This window comes from Salvia hispanica, chromosome 3 (genome assembly GCF_023119035.1).
Source record: "Salvia hispanica cultivar TCC Black 2014 chromosome 3, UniMelb_Shisp_WGS_1.0, whole genome shotgun sequence".
Lineage (NCBI taxonomy): Eukaryota > Viridiplantae > Streptophyta > Magnoliopsida > Lamiales > Lamiaceae > Salvia > Salvia hispanica.
In genome coordinates this window covers 30,933,729-30,951,304 of record NC_062967.1, presented here as the reverse complement: position 1 = coordinate 30,951,304, position 17,576 = coordinate 30,933,729, and the positions used below count along the sequence as shown (strand labels likewise).

The following is a 17,576-nucleotide window of genomic DNA, read 5'->3' as shown; positions in this document are numbered from 1 at the left end:
CAATAGATTTGAGGTGTTTCTACACACAACGAGGACGTCGATTTACTTATGGGAACAAAAACTATGCGCAACCACGTAGTTTGAATGTACATTGGCTTGCAACAAGACTGCAAAAGTGTTTTTTATTGATTTATTCCTTAATTTGTTTTTTATTGTTATTTAAAGTTTTGGTGTTTCGTGTTTTGATTTATACTTCCTCGTAGTTTTTACAACACTCTGTAGTAGAGAACTCCCTATTTAAAGATACAGTACTTTATTGTAATCTCATTGATTATTGCTACTGATAGAAGTCGATGTTAGAGAATTCGGTTGATGATCAAATGCCAATTAAGACGAAGCTCGTCGAACAAACAATCCACGATGCATCCATGCATGCAACTCTCAAGATCATCATGCAACATCTCGTTATCTTTTTGTCAACCATGCTAACAAAGAGTCTCCAACTACTTCGATGTACAGAGAATCTGCGACTAGTCAGTCGACGGGTAGACATATGCTCATCAGTAGTCCTTCAATGTAGTTTTGCCACTAAACCAATCATAAAACATTAACTTATAGATTAAAATTTTTTTGTAAAATCTAGCCCAAAACTTGGGTGTATACATACAATATACATACGTCGGGTCGGGCGGGTCGGGTCGATCCGTGCGGATGGTATACATTGACACATACAAATGGAGCTGCTTACAAAAACACTAGGGCTTCTGTCAGTTTACTCATTCTTCATCCATTTCCTTTCTAGCTCAGGCCACCCCTCCGTCGTCGGCCGCCGCGCCGCTGCCGGCTTACGATTAGCTGATTTTATTATAATTTCAATCAATACCGATAATCGCTTGAACTATTTTCCCCCTTATCGATTGCCATGTATTCCTCTCGAGGGAACAATCCCTACGGTCAACAGCAACCCTATTCATCGCAATCTTCCTACGGCGCTCAGAACGTAGGCATCTTCCTTAATTAATTAGGTCACAGCAATTGTAGGGCACAATTCACCCCTTATTTATCGTGTTTCTGTGTTCTTTTTTTTCCAGCTGGGTGCTTCGGCGATTCTAGGAGGGCGTCCGCAGGAATCGGAATTTGGCGGGCTTAGGGCTCATGGTCATGTGCACGGGCATTCGTCGGCTGCCGCGGCTGCTGCAGGGTCGCCGCAGCAGCAGCATTATGGTGGGCAGTACAATTCAGTCTATGGTTCTGCCGCGCAACAGGTTTGTTTATCTTGAAAATTCAATTTGTATGTGCGTCGTAACTGTTGTGATGTGAATCGGTTGAAATGATGGTTTTACTTATCTGAAAATATGTTATGGGGTAATGTCATTTGGTAGAAGGAAATCACACGTGGATAAGGCTTCACACAACAATCAATTAAGGCAACATGTATAGGTAATGACGATCGCAGCATTCTCCCTCCACTAGGTTATAGGTAATTGTGGAAGGATCATCAGATTTTTTTTGTGAAAAAAAAATCCCAGATGCTCACTTATTTACCAACAAGAATCCATGATAAGCTTTCTCTAAGTTAATAAATTTGATAGTCCTCTTATTTGTATCAGATACATCCTTAAATGAGATTTCAAATCAGTTTACCCGGAAAACTAGAAATTTCATGGCTAGTGTTATAGGTGATATGCCTTCTTCCTAGTTATGAACCAAGTTGGTGGGAATTGAATTTGGGATGAGCTGTGGAGTCACTAAGTATGAAGTGGTGGTGGTAAGATCTGAATCATGAGTCTTCTATGATTGGAGTGCAATGGTTTTACTCCTTGGTAGCAACAGTGTAAGACGTGAATGTGGAAGAAAAAACAAGATTTAGATTTGTTCATTGGTAGTTGATACTTGATAGTATAAGAAAAAGTTTTGAACAGAAGGTACAGAAGCCTGCCATATTCATCAGACTGCCTGTGCATGGTTTCTATTAGTTGTAGGTTAGGCTGGAGCGTAAAATGGCGTGTTGTTTGTTTTGGTTCCCATAAATTACTCAAGCCTTAAATAGATCATCACAGACTTCATGACTTTGTTTTCTCTTTAATTTTATTTATATCTAAATTGAACTGGTACAACGATGTTACCATCGGCAGTTGAAAATTTAATAAGGGTATCATGCATGGGGAAATTTAAACTGAAAATCATGAAGTTCATATTCAATCAAATTCCTGATTCAAAATACAACCCTCAGACATTTACATTTTGGATGCATTTTTTCTTATGTGTTGCCGCTTTTCTATCTATTTTCGAAATCTTTTGTATAGACTATAGACATTGTCTTTCTTAGCTAAAGAGAAATTCACTAATTAATTTTTCCTTGTTTTCACTAAAGTCACACTTTAAAGAGCTACAAATTCTAAGTCTGTTAGGTGCTATCTGATATTTGGCTGTACCCCTTTTTAGATTTCTCCAATGGGCAAAGGATCTGTTAGCACAACATTAGAAAGCCGAGGTAATTATGGGTCTTCCATCCCAGACTCTCCTAAATTTGGCACTGCTTATGTCCCGTCGTCGAGCCGTGGGTATGGTCAGAAAGTTGATCAGTTTCTATCTGAATATCCATCAATTGAAAGGCGCCCGTATGCTGAACGGCATAGTGCATATCTGGGGACAGATTTGCCCAGTGAAACCCTCAGTAGATATGTCGATCCTGTTTCTTTTGGAAATGAACATCAGGTATAGAGTCGTCTAATGTGCTTAATTTTTTTGTATGTTTTCTTACTAAAGGAATTTATGCTTTTTGGCCATGTATACTCGTCTCTTATATAGAGACTTTTTTGAATCATTTAATGTTTGCTCAGTCTAAGATGTACGATCATGTGGAGCAAGCAACAATGCTTAGGCAAGAACAGGTGCTAAAGGCTCGTGGACTACAATCTGCTTCTGTTGAAGGAGGACCTAGGTATGTTGAACATAATTGCAATTTTTTTCACTTATCGCAGTCATATTAGTTTCATTAGCCAATAGCCAAAAACATTGCTGTTACTATTCTGCATATTTCAACTTGTGCATTTCATGATCATACTATTAGAAACTGAAATTAACCTTGAATGGTACTCTTCCGGTTATGGATATGATTTGAGAAAATCATTCACATCGTAGACTTGCACACAACATTCTGTGTGCAGTTTCAATAAGTGATATCAAACCTAGTAGACTGAGTGGAAGTCAAATTTCTGCCAGACAAGCGGATTATCTTGCAGCAAGGGCCTCTGTTCGTCATCCTGGCCAAGATCCCATTTCCTATGGTGGGAGGATTGACCCTGATTTACGTGATCTTTCGATGGTGAACCCGTATGGTGGACAGCAGACTGCTTCAATTTTGGGTGCAGCTCCTCGTGGAATTGCAGATGATCTCATCTATGGCCAAAGCTCTTCAAATCCTGGCTATGGTGTGAGCTTGCCTCCCGGTAGAGACTATGGAGCTGGAAAGGGACTTCATCGCTCACCGCTTCAATCAGATTATCCCAGTGGTACATTGGGACGCGCAGCTCACCACAGACTTGATGATCGAAATGATGAGAGGGGCACATATGGTCGAGAGCTGGAATTAAGGGAGGACAGGGATTTTTTGCGTGAGCGAGAAAAAGATAGAGAACGAGAGAAGGAACGACTACGAGATCGTGAACGTGAACGAGAACGTGAAAGAGAACGCGACAGGGAACGTGATAGAGAGCGTCTGAGGGAGCGCGACAGAGAACGTGAAAGGGAGCGCGAAAGAGAACGTGAAAGAGAAAGGGAGCGGAGGGACAAGGAGAAAGACCGGCCACACAAACGTGGACTTGAATTGAGGCGTGAACCTACTCCCCCTAGGGTCTCCAGGGACCGTCGTGGTCCTTCTCTTACAAAGGATGCCAGATCTCAGCGGCGGGAATCCCCACGTCGTGAAGTGCTGAATAGGTCGATCCTGTTAATTGCATCATATAACCATTCTATTGTTTAGCAACTTGTCTGTCTTGCAGCCCTCCTAACTTGGTATTTTATAATGCTGAAGGCTTCATTCTCCTGTTAAAGAAAAGAGGAGAGAATATTCGTGCAAGGTAAAGCAATACAACAGCCTAAAGAACCTTACTTGTTAATTCTACTTCACGGACCTCAGCACATGGGTCATGAGTGGCATCTCCTGGTAGATTGTTGTCTGGTTGCTGATTCATGGAACTTTGCTCAAAGATCCACGCGGCTTTGATCGTTTACTCTGATGCATTTCCCTAGCTTATTACTCAAACTATACATATTCTCGATACCTTTCTTCACCATTCTTTTTCTGTTGCTAACTCAGTCTTCAACATCCTGTTTTTCACTTAGGTGGTCTGACCCCTCCTGTTATCTTTTCTCATAATTTTTTACTTCCTTAGCCATTGGTCAAATTTCAGGCTTTCAATCTTGAGACATTATCTAGACTTCCTGTCAATCATGTATGCATGTGTTTATTTAACAAACAACTACTTTCATTGTTGCTGGCCACTGCAGCTATCACATTATGAAAAGTTGTCCGCATCTACCCTGTTAAGATATATGTATGGTGGGATTAATTGTCTTTTTATATAATTGAAAAGAGGCTTATGCATTAGAAATTTGGAAAAAGGTTCCTCAGTGTGTTATATGTTTTTTGCAGGTTTTTTCATTTAGCTTTATAGAACCTGAGAGAGATTATTTATCATTGGACAAACGATACCCACGACTATATATATCTCCAGAATGCTCCAAGGTACTTCTAATTTTCACCCGGATTATGTTGTCTAATTTAAATTATACTGATTGTCTGGTCTTAGGTACTTGTACATTGGCCCAAGCAAAATCTGCAGCTCCCATTTTCAACTCCTGTGAGGTAAATCCTTTTCCAACATCTTCCTGTTGAGTTTTGACCCTTAGGCATTTGGATCTTCCTTCTTACATGATGTTGTGATTGAAGCATCATTTGTACTTTTAATTAACTTTACATGAAGATAAACATCTGGCATGACCAATATCACAGCTTTGAGCATGACTTTGTTGAAGATGAGAGTCCTGTTGAGAAGAAAGAACTACTTTCCCCACCGCTGATTTCTGACATGGCAAAGGAAGGAGGCCAAACTACTACCTGGAATGCCAAGGTTGGCTTTTATGCTGTTTATTAAATGCACTGCAATGTTTGACAATCAATGATAGTTTCTAGGAGTGAGAATTGATCACAAACTGCGACTATATCTTTAGCACAATTAGTTCCTCAGTCCAGATTTTTATGTACGTGGATTGCCTATTACATTGAAGAATCTGCTTGTTTATTACTCCCTCCATCCCCAAAAAACAGTCCCCTTTTTCCATTTTTGTCCATCCACCAACATTAGTTCTATTTTTGGAAACCTTTGACCATACATTTCATTATTATTAATGTGGGGCCACTAACACTACTTTCCTCTTTCTCTCTCTCCCCCCCTCTCTCACTTTACCAATTTCACATTAATATTTGTGATATCTCCAAAGTCTATATATTTAGAGGAGGGAGGGAGTATTTTGCAAAAAATATTCTCTATCTACATTTAATTTTTAATCTAAGTCCATTCTTGATTGCATTGGACATATAAATGGGTTTCCTCGGCTTCTCACAGTTTTCAGTTTGTCCATAATAAAACTCTAGATCTCTTTCATGGTGAAACTGAGTTACTGAAGGAGTATGGTGCTGGATTTTATTGGTGCTGTCAGCCAGTTTTGAACACCTTAGTACCCCTGAATTGCGTGTGAACTCAGTTAAATATGCAGTTATGCTCACCTTCAACATCTATAGTTAAGTTGGAAGTCTTTTGGTAAAGTTGCCCTTTCTGGTTGTGAACTATAAAATGCACAAACATATAACAAGTAACAACTTTAACCTTATATATTCCAGAAAGGTTACCAACATTCGACTGACCAATTCATGTCTATCAATTTATTGCACATTGGTTTTGTACAATTTCTGAAGTTGTCATTGTTGGTGGAAACTTGGTGCATTGCTTGGGTGAAAGCCTCATTTATATCCTTTTTCTCAATCTTATCTGTGCTGTCAGATTCTCTTGATGAGTGGTCTTAGCCAAAATGCTCAGGCAGATCTGTCATCTGAAAAGACCCAAGGCGACCGCATCCCCCATTTATGCAATATTCTTAGATTTGCTGTTCTAAAAAAGAATAGTTCTTTGATGGCCATTGGTGGGGCATGGGATACAGTTGATGGAGGGGATCCATCAGTTGATGACACCTCTTTAATACGAACAGCACAGAGGTTTGTTAATCAACTAAAATCTTTGAAATTGGTGTTGTGTTTCTTGGCCACTGCTGAAATATATCCCTTTCTAGGTATGCAAAGGATGTGGCGAATCTTGATTTGAGCAACTGTAAGCGCTGGAACCGTTTCCTGGAGGTCAATAACTATTTCATGTTCTTCTTTCTAGTTACTGAGTGTTATATTTAAGTAAATTTCTCGCTCCAGAAGTTTTAGTTCTTAGTCTGAATACATTTATGATATATGTTACTCTGTTAACAGAATGCAAGGATTAATTATATTTTGTGTTGTTATGTGGTAAGCAGTTGAGAGGTGGAGTACCTAATGAGATAGTTGAAAAAATAATTATAAACACTTATTAACTAATGTCTTGAAAGTTGAAAATTAGTTGCAATGATATTTTCTTGATCAAACACAACGTTGTTATTTAAATTTTTTTGGTATATATTGATATGACTGACGTGAATTTATCACAGTTATTTGTTACTACTATTTTATTATGATATGTATGCTTTTTATAATTTTATTAGAAGTAATGGTGGCAATTTTTTTATGTGATATACTCGCAGGTAATTGTGACTGATCCCTCACATCCTTGAGAGATATTAACGTACATATGTATAGTGTTTTACGTTATTGCATGCTACAGACAATATACATGTTCTATTTTCTGATTATGAAACCAAGCTTCTTCATTCACTGAAACATGAACAATCCTGGATTCTATAAACTTGTAACTACTTCTCCCCGCATTGTTGAAGAACTTAAGCAGTATGAGACAACTAGGAACCATTGGGCAATAATGACTCCGAAATATGTCCAAAAGCTTAAGTTAGTGTCGTACAAATCTCGAGAGGAAAAAGTGTAGAACTAAAAGAATTGCTTGTCTAGTTGCCTTCCATGATGAGTTGATGACATTAGGTTTTCATTTTATGCAGATTCATTACGACAGAGTTGGAAAGGATGGACTCTTCAGCCACAGAGAAGTGACTGTGTTGTATGTTCCAGATATTTCTGACTGCCTTCCTTCCCTAGAGTCGTGGCGTGATCAGTGGGTTAGCCACAAAAGAGCTGTTGCTGAAAGAGACCGACAGCTAAATTTGAAGAAAGAGGTCAAATTTTTTTTTTGGGTGACATATATTTGTGATGATTAGATTATTGGTTGTACTTTGGTCCTAGCTAATTTGAATGAATACACTTAGAATAAATGGGTGTATAATACTGCAGAACTTTGTATAGCTTACTCCACAATACTTATCTGCCCTCGAATCATGATCTTGTTCCTAAGATCCTGTAGTGTTTACTCTATTATAACGAGTCTATTTAAATTGCGCAAATTGTTAACTTTTTTATGTATCCTATTTTTGCATGTTAAATATGTTGTGCTTAAGTATCTAACCATAGGTATACTCCTTCCGTCCATTATAAATAGAGAATTTGGAAACAGCACGGTTTATAATGCGGAATTGGTAAAGTAGGAGAGAGATAGAAAGAAAAAGTGATTGGAATATTGTTAATGGAGAATGGCCCGACCACAATAGAAAGAAAAAGTTACCAAAAGTGGAAGTTGACTAATTTTATGTGACGTACCAAAACAGCAAAAGTGGACTATTTTTTAGGGGACAGAGAGATTATTTGTCAACTCTGTGGTGATGTTGTTTTGTGTTCACTTTAGATCTATGCTTGTGTTTCCAACTTCCGACTGTTCCATTTTCTATATGTTGGATAATTACTGATTTATCTTTGTTTATTTGATGTTAGAAATCTGCACAAAAAGATGATGTAGCAAAAGGTAATCTATCTTATCTTTGTATCACATATATTCACGCTTGCACTTATATTGGGTTATTCAAAATTGTATTATGCATCCTATCCAAAAGAACTGATCCTATGCAACTGTTTATCATGAAGATAAAAAGAAAGCTGTACTTGTTAAAACTGGGACGACAAAAGTTGGACAAGCTGGAGCTGATAGCTCAAAGGTTAAAGATACTCAAAAACCAAAAGCTGAAGAAAAGTTGGTTTCCCAAGAGGGGAAGGAGAAAGAGAAACACGTTGAAATTACAGATGCAGTTGGAAGCACTGAGGACGTGAAAGATGTAAAGACTGATACAGTGGCAGGTACAAGTGAGCAGAAGGCAGTGGGTGCTAAGACTGGAAAAAAGAAAATTATTAAAAGGATTGTCAAGAAAAAAGTTGCTGCCAAAAAAGAAATCACAGAAGATCCTACTAAGAAGAGTGATGTACCAGACAAAGAGGAGGTAGGTGCTACTAGCATTATATCAGATGTTGATGGGCAAAAGGATGGCTTATCATCCGATCTTCCTATCAAAACATTTATAAGGAAAAGAATTGTAAAAAAGGCAACAGGCACTGCCCCGGAACAGGATGAATGTACAACTCCTGAGGTGAAGACTGCCGGTGAATCTGAGGGAGCTGAGGACAATGCAAAGGTTAAATTAGAAGCAGGAACCAGTAAAGTGGTTGAAGAGAGTGGCAAGAAGAAAATTGTAAAGAGAAAAGTAATAAAAAGGGTTCCTAAGAAAAAAGCTGTCCCATCTGATGCTGAAAATAAGGTGGCTGAAGATGATGCTAAAAAGATTATTCAGACTGAACAGATTAAGGAGGAAGAGGGTGGACAGGCGGAAGAAAACGAAAAGAATGAGGTCGTAACCAAAGATAATAACAATCCCAGTGTAAAACCAACTGCTTCTCCTGAGAAGCAACAGCAGCAGGTAGAGGAGAAAGGAGACAGTAAAGACTTACCTGGTTCTACAATGGAGGCCACTAGCGTCCATCAGAAAGTGTCTCAGAGTGACGATGCTACAAAATCGAATGGTAAGCAAGAGCAGAAGGATGACAGAGAGAGAATAGATGATCCCGAGAAAAAGGAATCTAAAGCTACTAAAGTGGTAAAAGAGAAAAGGAAGACTGATGAACTACCTCGGTACCCAGGGGTGATTCTTCAGACAAAGGGGAACAAAGATTCGAAAGTAAGTTTACATTTTGACTTGTATTACTTTTGGCTTTGGAATAGTTTCACCTGATCTTCCATGTTGCTAGAAGAATTTATCAAATATCATTTGTCTCACAGCTCCGGTCAGTGTCACTTTCTCTTGATTCACTCCTCGATTACAGTAATAAGGAGCTTGAAGAATCAAATTTTGAGGTCTGATCTATTAACACTTCCTGTTTTTCCTGTCTTCTAATTAGCACTCATGGATCTATTTGCAGCTATTTGTCTGTGTGATATATGTTCAGTTTCTTCTTACCTACTATTTCAAAGTGTCCTCTTGAAGTCTTAGTATATACATGACCAATGCTTTTGAACTTAATGGTTGCAGCTATCACTGTTTGCGGAGTCCTTTAATGAGATGCTTCAATATGAAATGGGCTGCCGTCTTTGGAATTTCCTTCAGGTTAGTTAGCACCCTATCAACCATGCCAGTTCTGGATTTACCTAGTTTTGTATTTCTCCTATTCTACTTACGAAATGCACTCTTTTATGCTCTATTTCAGAAGTTGAGGGCTAAATTTGTGATGAAGAGAAAACAAGGCAAGAGAGAGAGAGAAGAAGCTTCTAAGAAGGAGAATGAGGAGGGCTCAGCAATGAAGCGTGCTAAGACAGTTAAGGATGTTGAAGACATCAAACCAACCAAAATTGAGAGTAAAGATGATGCTTGCCAAGAAGAGAGCAATGTTGTTAAGGAAGAGTCTACTGCTACCCAAATGGTTGTTGATCCGAAGATTGAAGCTGAAAGTGACGAGGAAGATCCCGAAGAAGAACCTGAGGAGGATGTAGAAATGCAGGATACAACCCATAATCGTGTTCCTTCTGAGGAGGCAAGACCATTACTTGTTATTCTATTGGTTGTCTACTAGTTTTAAAACATGCAGGGACATCGGACATTGACCTCCTCTCTTATGTTTGGCCATTAAATATCTTAAGATGCTAATGAGTTTCTTTAGATGTCCTTTATGTGGTAGTTCTAACCTGTTTCTGTCGTTGCAGAAAGAACCCAAAGCAGAAAAGATGGACAGTGAAGCTGTAGGCGATACTGCTGGGAATGAACAGAATAAAATGCAAGAAACTGCAGGTCAAACTCCAGAGACACCTATCAATCATGATATAAATGATAAAAACAAGGCCGTAAAGGGGGAATCAGAGGCAAAAGTAACCAAGGGTGCTATTGACAAAGAACTGCTGCAGGCATGTTATTGTTGCTTAACAAATCTTTTAACTTTCTCGTGTGATGTTCTCAATTTTGATCTTTTTTCTTGGAGCAGGCTTTCAGGTTTTTTGACCGGAATCGCGTTGGACACATTAGGGTAAAAAACTGACTTGGGTTTTTAACCTCAAGCTGATAATATTTATTAGAGCAATACTAATCTGGCTCACTCGATTGGTTCTCTTTTCAGGTCGAAGATCTGAGGGTAATTATCCACAACTTAGGGAAGTTCCTCTCGAACCGGGACGTCAAGGTTTGTTTTCTTATGGATATTGTCTTTGCATGAGAACTGTAATACAGGAAGGCATTCTCTGACGAACATCTTGTACGAATAGGAACTGGTGCAAAGTGCGCTATTGGAGAGCAATACAGGCCGGGACGACCGGATTCTGTACGAAAAGTTGGTGAAGATATCTGGTCTTTGAATTTTTTTTATATACTGGGCAGATTGTTAGATTCTATTAGTTTCAATTTCTTTTGACATTAGAAACGTTTCTATTTCTGTATGAAATATTTTTTCCCCTCTTCCCTTAGTACTTTTCATGGTAACGGGAGTGAAATAACCTTACAAAATATAATTATTGTTATTATTGTTGGAGTTTATGATATTCAAGTTATGGGTTAAAGCAAGCCATAAAATGACCATCTTTTCCTAATCATGATATTTTTGTATTTGAATTAAATTATGTAACAATCAAGTTAGTAAATTCCTTGATGCATAGTTTGTGTTTTTGTTAAAATGCGTAGTAGTTGATAGTTTATACCCCTCTGTGTCATTCAAAGCTAAACATTCCTTATTTTTGCCCAAGATATTATACAATGTTGTTTAGTACGTTAAGTTGGAGAGATGATAAAATAGAGAATGATGTTTTCATTTTTGGAATACATATTGTTTTAATATTTTTTACTTAGCCATTGTCAAAATATGGGAAATGAGGTGTGGGAATAATTACCATACAAATTCATGCAAGAATACTCCAAAGGTGTTAAAGGCATGCCCTTGATCATATTTGGTTAAATTATACTTCTGCCGTTACTGCATAGTCCCCCTTTGATTTAATGAATTGGTACACTATCAGATTCAAAATAAAACGTGATGCATAAGAGTATCTTTTTAAATAACAAATTTACAGATTCATAATGAGTTCCTTCTCCAAACTAAATAAAGGAAGCAAAAGTATAGAACTAAAACTGTAGTTTGCTTCACGCAATATATACAAGAGATGCATCACAGTAGCTTTGACTGATTTCATTCTACCCATCTCCCCTTCTTATAAGAACAACAAAATGAAAGGGACATAAATATCCGAGCTTCCGAAGTAAAAACTCTTCAACGCAGTATCTCATCCGCCTGGTCTTCATTCCCAAGTTACCGAAATCATTGAGTTGGCAAGCCCCGAATCCTCAAATGTTGAAATGACATTGAAATCCAATGTCTTTGATGCACCGGGAATAGCTTGGCTCAGGCGAAATGGCCGGTTACTGTCTTCCTTCAGCTCCAAGGAGCAGAATGACCATAGCAGCTGTACCAAATGAACAATAATTACAAGGGATAACTTGCAAGCGAAAAGAGTATTAGCATATATAGCTAAATCCGAGCAAAGCGAATAGACTCGAGAGTTAGTGCACCAACAACTTTTCTACCATATGACATGTGTAACATCATCGATTATTTTGTGATCAATGATCAACCAGAAATGCTACATTATTATGTTCACATGCACGATTTCAGATACAATCCAGAAGAACTGAAAGCAGAGATCAAGAGCATGGAGTTGGAGTGGGTATAGCGAGGGTAGGAAATTGGGTAATAGGGTGACGGCTGTGTTGCAGGAGGAAAGAGCACAAGTTCAATTAGTTAATAATTTCCTTATGATTCTCATAAATTCGAGTCATTCGCTGACAAGAGTCTTAGTGCATGGCAAAAATCAGTTGGAGAGTGACAGATTCTGAAAGAGAAATAGTTAAACATATACCTGAACTGGATCGGTGCGAAGGAAGTTCCTCCGGATTCTGCGGCCATCAGGGAGACGTATTCCAACCATGCAAAGCAGATTCCTGTCACCCTTGGGTTCTTCAGGCAAAGGTAAATAAGTTGGCCTCTTAACTTGCGGCTCAGCAGTGGTGGCATCATCCACTTTTTCGGTGTGATCTGATTTTGTATCAGTCTCCTTGTGATCATCCATAGACATAGCCAGCGCTCTCTGCAGTTCTTCATCATTCTCATTATTGTTATCTGCAGCTGTTGAAACATTTATAGCAATCATCAGATATTACACAAGTACATTATAGCCAGATGGATACAATCTGTATTCTACAGTCAAGTGGAGGTAATGAGGCATGCCAAGAGTTTTTCAAGTGATTTTATATAAATAACTGTTCAATTACAATGTTGCCAATTTAGTTCGTCAGACTGTTCATACTTTTATCCTTTGATTCAATTATACTTTGTAGAAAGATAACTTCACTCATTATAAAATTGCATACAAAAAAAGCATGAATAGCACAAATCCACCAAAATTGATCAATCAGCAGAAGTAAACATAAAGAGAGAAATCTAGATGTTATCCAACCTATTTATATACACATTTTCCTTTGAACAATAATTAGTGATTTGCAAGTGTCAAGCAGAGATTTGTAGTATAAGTAGAAAACCTGTAGTTGGTTGGGGACGTGGAATAGGAGACTTTGAACTTTCTCTGGATCGTTTATGAGAGTGACTGACATGAAGATCTGAGGGGCTGCCATCCATAAATTGTAACAGATCCTAGAACATGAATAGAAAAGGTCACATTATAATATTAGTAACAGAAGAATCATCTCTCTCTCTTTAGTTTAAAGTTTGTAGTCCATGGGTGTACACGTATCATTTAAAAAAAGAGTTAAAAAGAGAAATAAATAGAAAACTCAAATACCTCAAGCAAGTTTTGTGGTTGAATCATTCCACGCCAAGAACGCATTTTTTGACCTGTTATGGGATCGATCACCATAATGACTGGAATAGTGTCTAATTTGTAGTAAGTACAAACTTTGCTCCCCTCTTCAGTATCATTATATACCTAAAGCGTATTAAACAACACAAACTAAAAAAATTTAACTAAACGAATCATCTAGTAGAATAACTTTTGGTGTGTTGTTAGCTCATAGAAGTTAAGGAATACAGCGCTAAAAACACTCCCGGTGCTCTCCACATGTCATAACATATAAAAACCACCATAAATCAGTTCTGCATTGTTTATGCAGTGTGCAACAGAAATACATTTAAACTGAACTTAAAAAATAATTTTCCTCCCTTTCATATTCCAACACTCAATACGACTGCATCTTTTCCTGCTAGTGATTTATGAAAAGCAAACATACCATATATAAATAAAATGGAATATTAAAGAAACATGATTGGAAGTTGGAACTATCAAAGCATAAATATAAGAACCTCTTGATACAGAAAAAAACAAAAGGCTTCACATGGTATCTTATCAAGTACTATTAAAACAAATGTAAGGCCAAGTATTCCAAATTGACACTTTATATATGACATACAAACCTGCCAGAAAATGAAGTTTGTCTTAATAGTCTGAGCAACAGCTTCATTTGCCCAAGTGTCGCGGTTAAGCTGCAAAGCAGGAAAAATATAATGTTTTAGAGCCATTTGTTCTGAGGGAGAGGGGCGGAGGGGAATTGTAAAGCAAGTACCATATGGGAGCTAAATTCCTTAGTGGACTGCATGTTGACAAGGAGCCATTTGTTCTGAACTCTTGCATGATCTTTAGCCTGAAACAAATACATTGACAATGTATCATAAAACATATGTCATGTTAATGTCTCCTACTCTCTTGAGATGTGACTCAAGATCAATTCGGCACTTTCCATCCAAGTTTAATATTAATAACCAGAGAGCTACCACCACCAAAGCAAATAAAAACCCAATATTTTTAAATATATTAGAAAGCTTACCTTTTCAAAGGGGCCATGGTACATTATAGCAAAGGGAGGACGATATAAGGAGGCAAGATTATCCTGAACTTTATCCGGAACAGAAGACGAAGAACCTTGTTCTGCTTCCCAGACTCCAGGTCGCTTCATCTCCTCCTGAAAATTGCGAAATGGAACTACAGAAGGAGTTCCTTGTGATGAATCTCCTGTTCGTGTTCTGCTGGATAAAGCAAAACGTTATTTTAAAAAAAAAAAACTAAACTACAGAAGCTTTAGCTAACTTTTCTAAGACATTTATTTTGCCTGGTACATAAACACCAAAAAAACCAGTAGTTAACACTTAAAAGTAGATGCAACTTAAAAGTAGATGCCTAAACTACAAATTTCCGTTCTAAAGAACATCACCAGATGCATGTACATCAATATTAACTTGGCAAATGGCAAGGAAAATCAAATTCAGAGAAGCAGAAAAGGAAAGCTCTTAGAATCAAATGAATCATAATCTAAAGTTACATAAATCATAAAACAGTGAATATCACAATTTATCAAGTGAGCGATGAGAAAGGTTGGGATACCCATAAAGCATTGGACTGTCATAAAGAACATCTCTTTTCACAGGTAAAGGTGCCCGCACACCATCAGTGTCATCTGGACGACCCAACTCATTCTCCAAATCATGCGGAGGAAAGTCATCTCCCACTGGTGGAAAATATGCAGGAGGTTGAGCTGCCCTGCCTTCATTGCCAATGAAATAGAGTTGAATAGCTTCCTCAAAATTCCAGCTTGTAGCCTGGATCATGACATCATGTGAAATTTTACATTAAATTCTGAGAAAATTATCAATCTCTGATATGTTAGCAACAAGACAATCAGTGTTCCAAAACACACAATTACATAGCATAGAGAATCAAAAATCCAGACAAAAACATTGCAGTTTTAAAATACTAAAACCATATGCAAAGTCTTTCCAAGTTTTACATTCACAAAAATTTCAGTAATGAATAACAAGGAGTGACTTAACCGTAAAAATATCGATACACAATCTAGACAATACATCCCCAGACAACACCAGGTACGCAGCAACTCAGAAAATAGGCATATGATTTTGACACCGACGAAGCTATTCTAAACTTAACACCTCAAATCCTTCAATTTACCCATCAATAGTTACTTGCAGTTTGTGAGCTTAAACTATTACTTTACCTCAATTTCTCAATCCCGCAGATTAGACAGAAAATTTAGCTTCTTTATGCCTAAAATTACTACCCAGTACCCAAAAACAAACAAGAAAAGCAAACATATTGAATAACCATAAAGGCACATTCCTCAGCTCTGGCTAAATCTTGACAACGAATAGGTCTGAAACTCATTATGATTTTGACACCCACCAAGCAATTCTAAGCTTAAACATATATAACACCTCCTCAAAATAATCCTTAACAAATCCTTCATTTAACCATTGCTACTTAAAGGAAAACGCCTAAACTATTACTTTACCTCGGTTCCTCAATCCCACAGATTAGAAAATTTAGCTTCTTTTATGCCTAAAATTACTACTAGTACCCAATAAACCAAGAAAAGCAAACATCTTGGGACTTTAATAACAATAAAGGCATATTTTTCAGCTCTAGCCATATTTTGACAAAGAAATGCATAAACTTACTTTACTTCAGTTCCTGAATTCTGCATACTAGACAGAAAATTCAGCTTCTTTATGCCTAAAATTACTACTAGTACCCAAAAACCAAGAAAAGCAAACATCTTGAGACTTTAATAACAATAAAGGCACATTCCTCAGCTCTAGCCAAATCTTGACAAAGAAACGCCTAAACTAGTACTTTACCTCTATTCCTCAATTCCGCATATTAGACACAAAATTCAGCTGCTTTACGCCTAAAATCATTACTAGCACCCAAAAAAACGAAGAGAAGCAAACATCTTGAATAACCATAAAGGAAGGCACATTTCTCTGGATTAGCAAACACAACTTTACCTCGGTTCCTCAATCCTGCAGATCAGACATAAAATTTAGCTTCTTTTATGCCTAAAATTACTACTAGTTACCAAAAAACCAAGCAAAGCAAACATCTTGGGACTTTAATAACTACAAAGGCACATTCCTCAGCTCTAGCCAAATCTTGACAAAGAAACCCCTAAACTATTACTTTACCTCTATTCCTCAATTCCGCATATTAGACAGAAATTTCAGCTGCTTTACGCCTAAAATCATTACTAGCACCCAAAAATACAAAGAAAAGCAAACATCTTGAATAACAATAAAGGAAGGCACATTCCTCTGGATTAGCAAACACAACTTTAGCTGGAAATGGGGAACAAGTTTAAGGAGACAACATCGGCAATGCAGGTTTAGAGAAATCAGCAGATCGAGTAAGGCGGTGATAAATCGGAAACATGAAAAGCAGAAATCAGAAGCACCTGAAGGAACTGGCGAGCAGTGTCGGCTGTTTGGCCGATTGCGATCTCCAAAAAGGAGGAAACCAATCTCTGCTGATCCACAGCAGATAAGACGCCCTCCATTGAAGCTTCTACTGATTTCTCAAAATTAGGTTTTTGGAGAGAGATTTGGGAGAGATAATATGAATTTACCTTTGTTCATTTATATATATAGTATTTATTTCTGTTAAGATTTTATTATTCCTTATTTATCAAACTTCTTTTATATGGAAAATACGGGTTACTATATTATTTTTATTTTGTGCAATTTTATTTTTTTTTGTTTTTTGCCCATAATGTTATATTTTGAGAGAAGGCATGTAAGTTCTAATTCGAATTCATGACTAGTTGGATGGTTGGAGAAACTTTTTTTCCGTGGACCTTCTATACTAAAGTGTCATTATGAGATAATGTATTCAACCATTTAATTTTTGACAAATGAGAACATTTAATTTTTGACAAATGAAAACATAAATGACTAGAAATGATAACTAATTAAGGTATTTTTAGAAGATATTTATTAAACCACTTTTATAGAATATTGCATAATTTTAATTCATAAAATATGAAAATTGACAATATTTTTTCTTCCTATATATAAATATATTGAAACACTTATATAGTTATAATTTATTATTATTTTCATATTAAGTTACTAAGAATATATATTACTTATTTAATGCATTTAAATTTTAAAAAATTTATTAAACCACTTTTACGTAATAGGAGTATTGTATAATCTT

The 17,576-nt window shown here is 37.1% G+C and overlaps 2 protein-coding genes across 3 annotated transcripts; one reads left to right on the top strand and one right to left on the bottom strand.

The window, feature by feature from the left end:
* Positions 1-705: 705 nt before the first annotated feature.
* Positions 706-11,036, top strand: LOC125211734 (protein SHORT ROOT IN SALT MEDIUM 1). The gene is made up of 21 exons (XM_048111648.1): positions 706-940; positions 1,032-1,205; positions 2,386-2,658; positions 2,784-2,884; positions 3,166-3,882; positions 3,977-4,022; positions 4,598-4,690; positions 4,755-4,810; positions 4,958-5,075; positions 6,006-6,217; positions 6,292-6,355; positions 7,156-7,329; positions 7,979-8,009; positions 8,129-9,210; positions 9,312-9,386; positions 9,562-9,636; positions 9,737-10,060; positions 10,230-10,427; positions 10,505-10,546; positions 10,637-10,699; positions 10,782-11,036. The coding sequence occupies exons 1-21, from the start codon at positions 863-865 to the stop codon at positions 10,869-10,871; spliced, it is 4,086 nt and encodes a 1,361-aa protein (XP_047967605.1). The 5' UTR covers positions 706-862; the 3' UTR covers positions 10,872-11,036.
* A 490-nt stretch (positions 11,037-11,526) lies between these two features.
* Positions 11,527-16,975, bottom strand: LOC125215181 (plant UBX domain-containing protein 7-like). Of its 2 annotated transcripts, none has more exons than XM_048116519.1 (9): positions 16,816-16,975; positions 14,955-15,169; positions 14,401-14,599; positions 14,140-14,217; positions 13,991-14,059; positions 13,362-13,505; positions 13,102-13,213; positions 12,423-12,688; positions 11,527-11,969 (listed from the first exon to the last, which is right to left on the bottom strand). In XM_048116519.1, the coding sequence occupies exons 1-9, from the start codon at positions 16,915-16,917 to the stop codon at positions 11,805-11,807; spliced, it is 1,350 nt and encodes a 449-aa protein (XP_047972476.1). In that variant the 5' UTR covers positions 16,918-16,975; the 3' UTR covers positions 11,527-11,804. The 2 variants fall into 2 exon arrangements, with proteins under 2 accessions (XP_047972476.1, XP_047972477.1); XM_048116520.1 differs by having other exon boundaries at positions 14,401-14,596.
* Positions 16,976-17,576: the final 601 nt, after the last annotated feature.

Bases quoted from the DNA above. Each gene is read 5' to 3' on its own strand.
- LOC125211734 (XM_048111648.1), top strand. From the start codon at position 863: ATGTATTCCTCTCGAGGGAACAATCCCTACGGTCAACAGCAACCCTAT. The intron at 941-1,031 runs GTAGGCATCTTC...TTTTTTTTCCAG, and splicing joins CTTCCTACGGCGCTCAGAAC to CTGGGTGCTTCGGCGATTCT. The intron at 9,637-9,736 runs GTTAGTTAGCAC...GCTCTATTTCAG, and splicing joins GTCTTTGGAATTTCCTTCAG to AAGTTGAGGGCTAAATTTGT.
- LOC125215181 (XM_048116519.1), bottom strand. From the start codon at position 16,917: ATGGAGGGCGTCTTATCTGCTGTGGATCAGCAGAGATTGGTTTCCTCC. The intron at 14,218-14,400 runs GTAAGCTTTCTA...TATTTGTTTCAG, and splicing joins ACCATGGCCCCTTTGAAAAG to GCTAAAGATCATGCAAGAGT. The intron at 14,060-14,139 runs GTACTTGCTTTA...CCTGCTTTGCAG, and splicing joins AGGAATTTAGCTCCCATATG to CTTAACCGCGACACTTGGGC.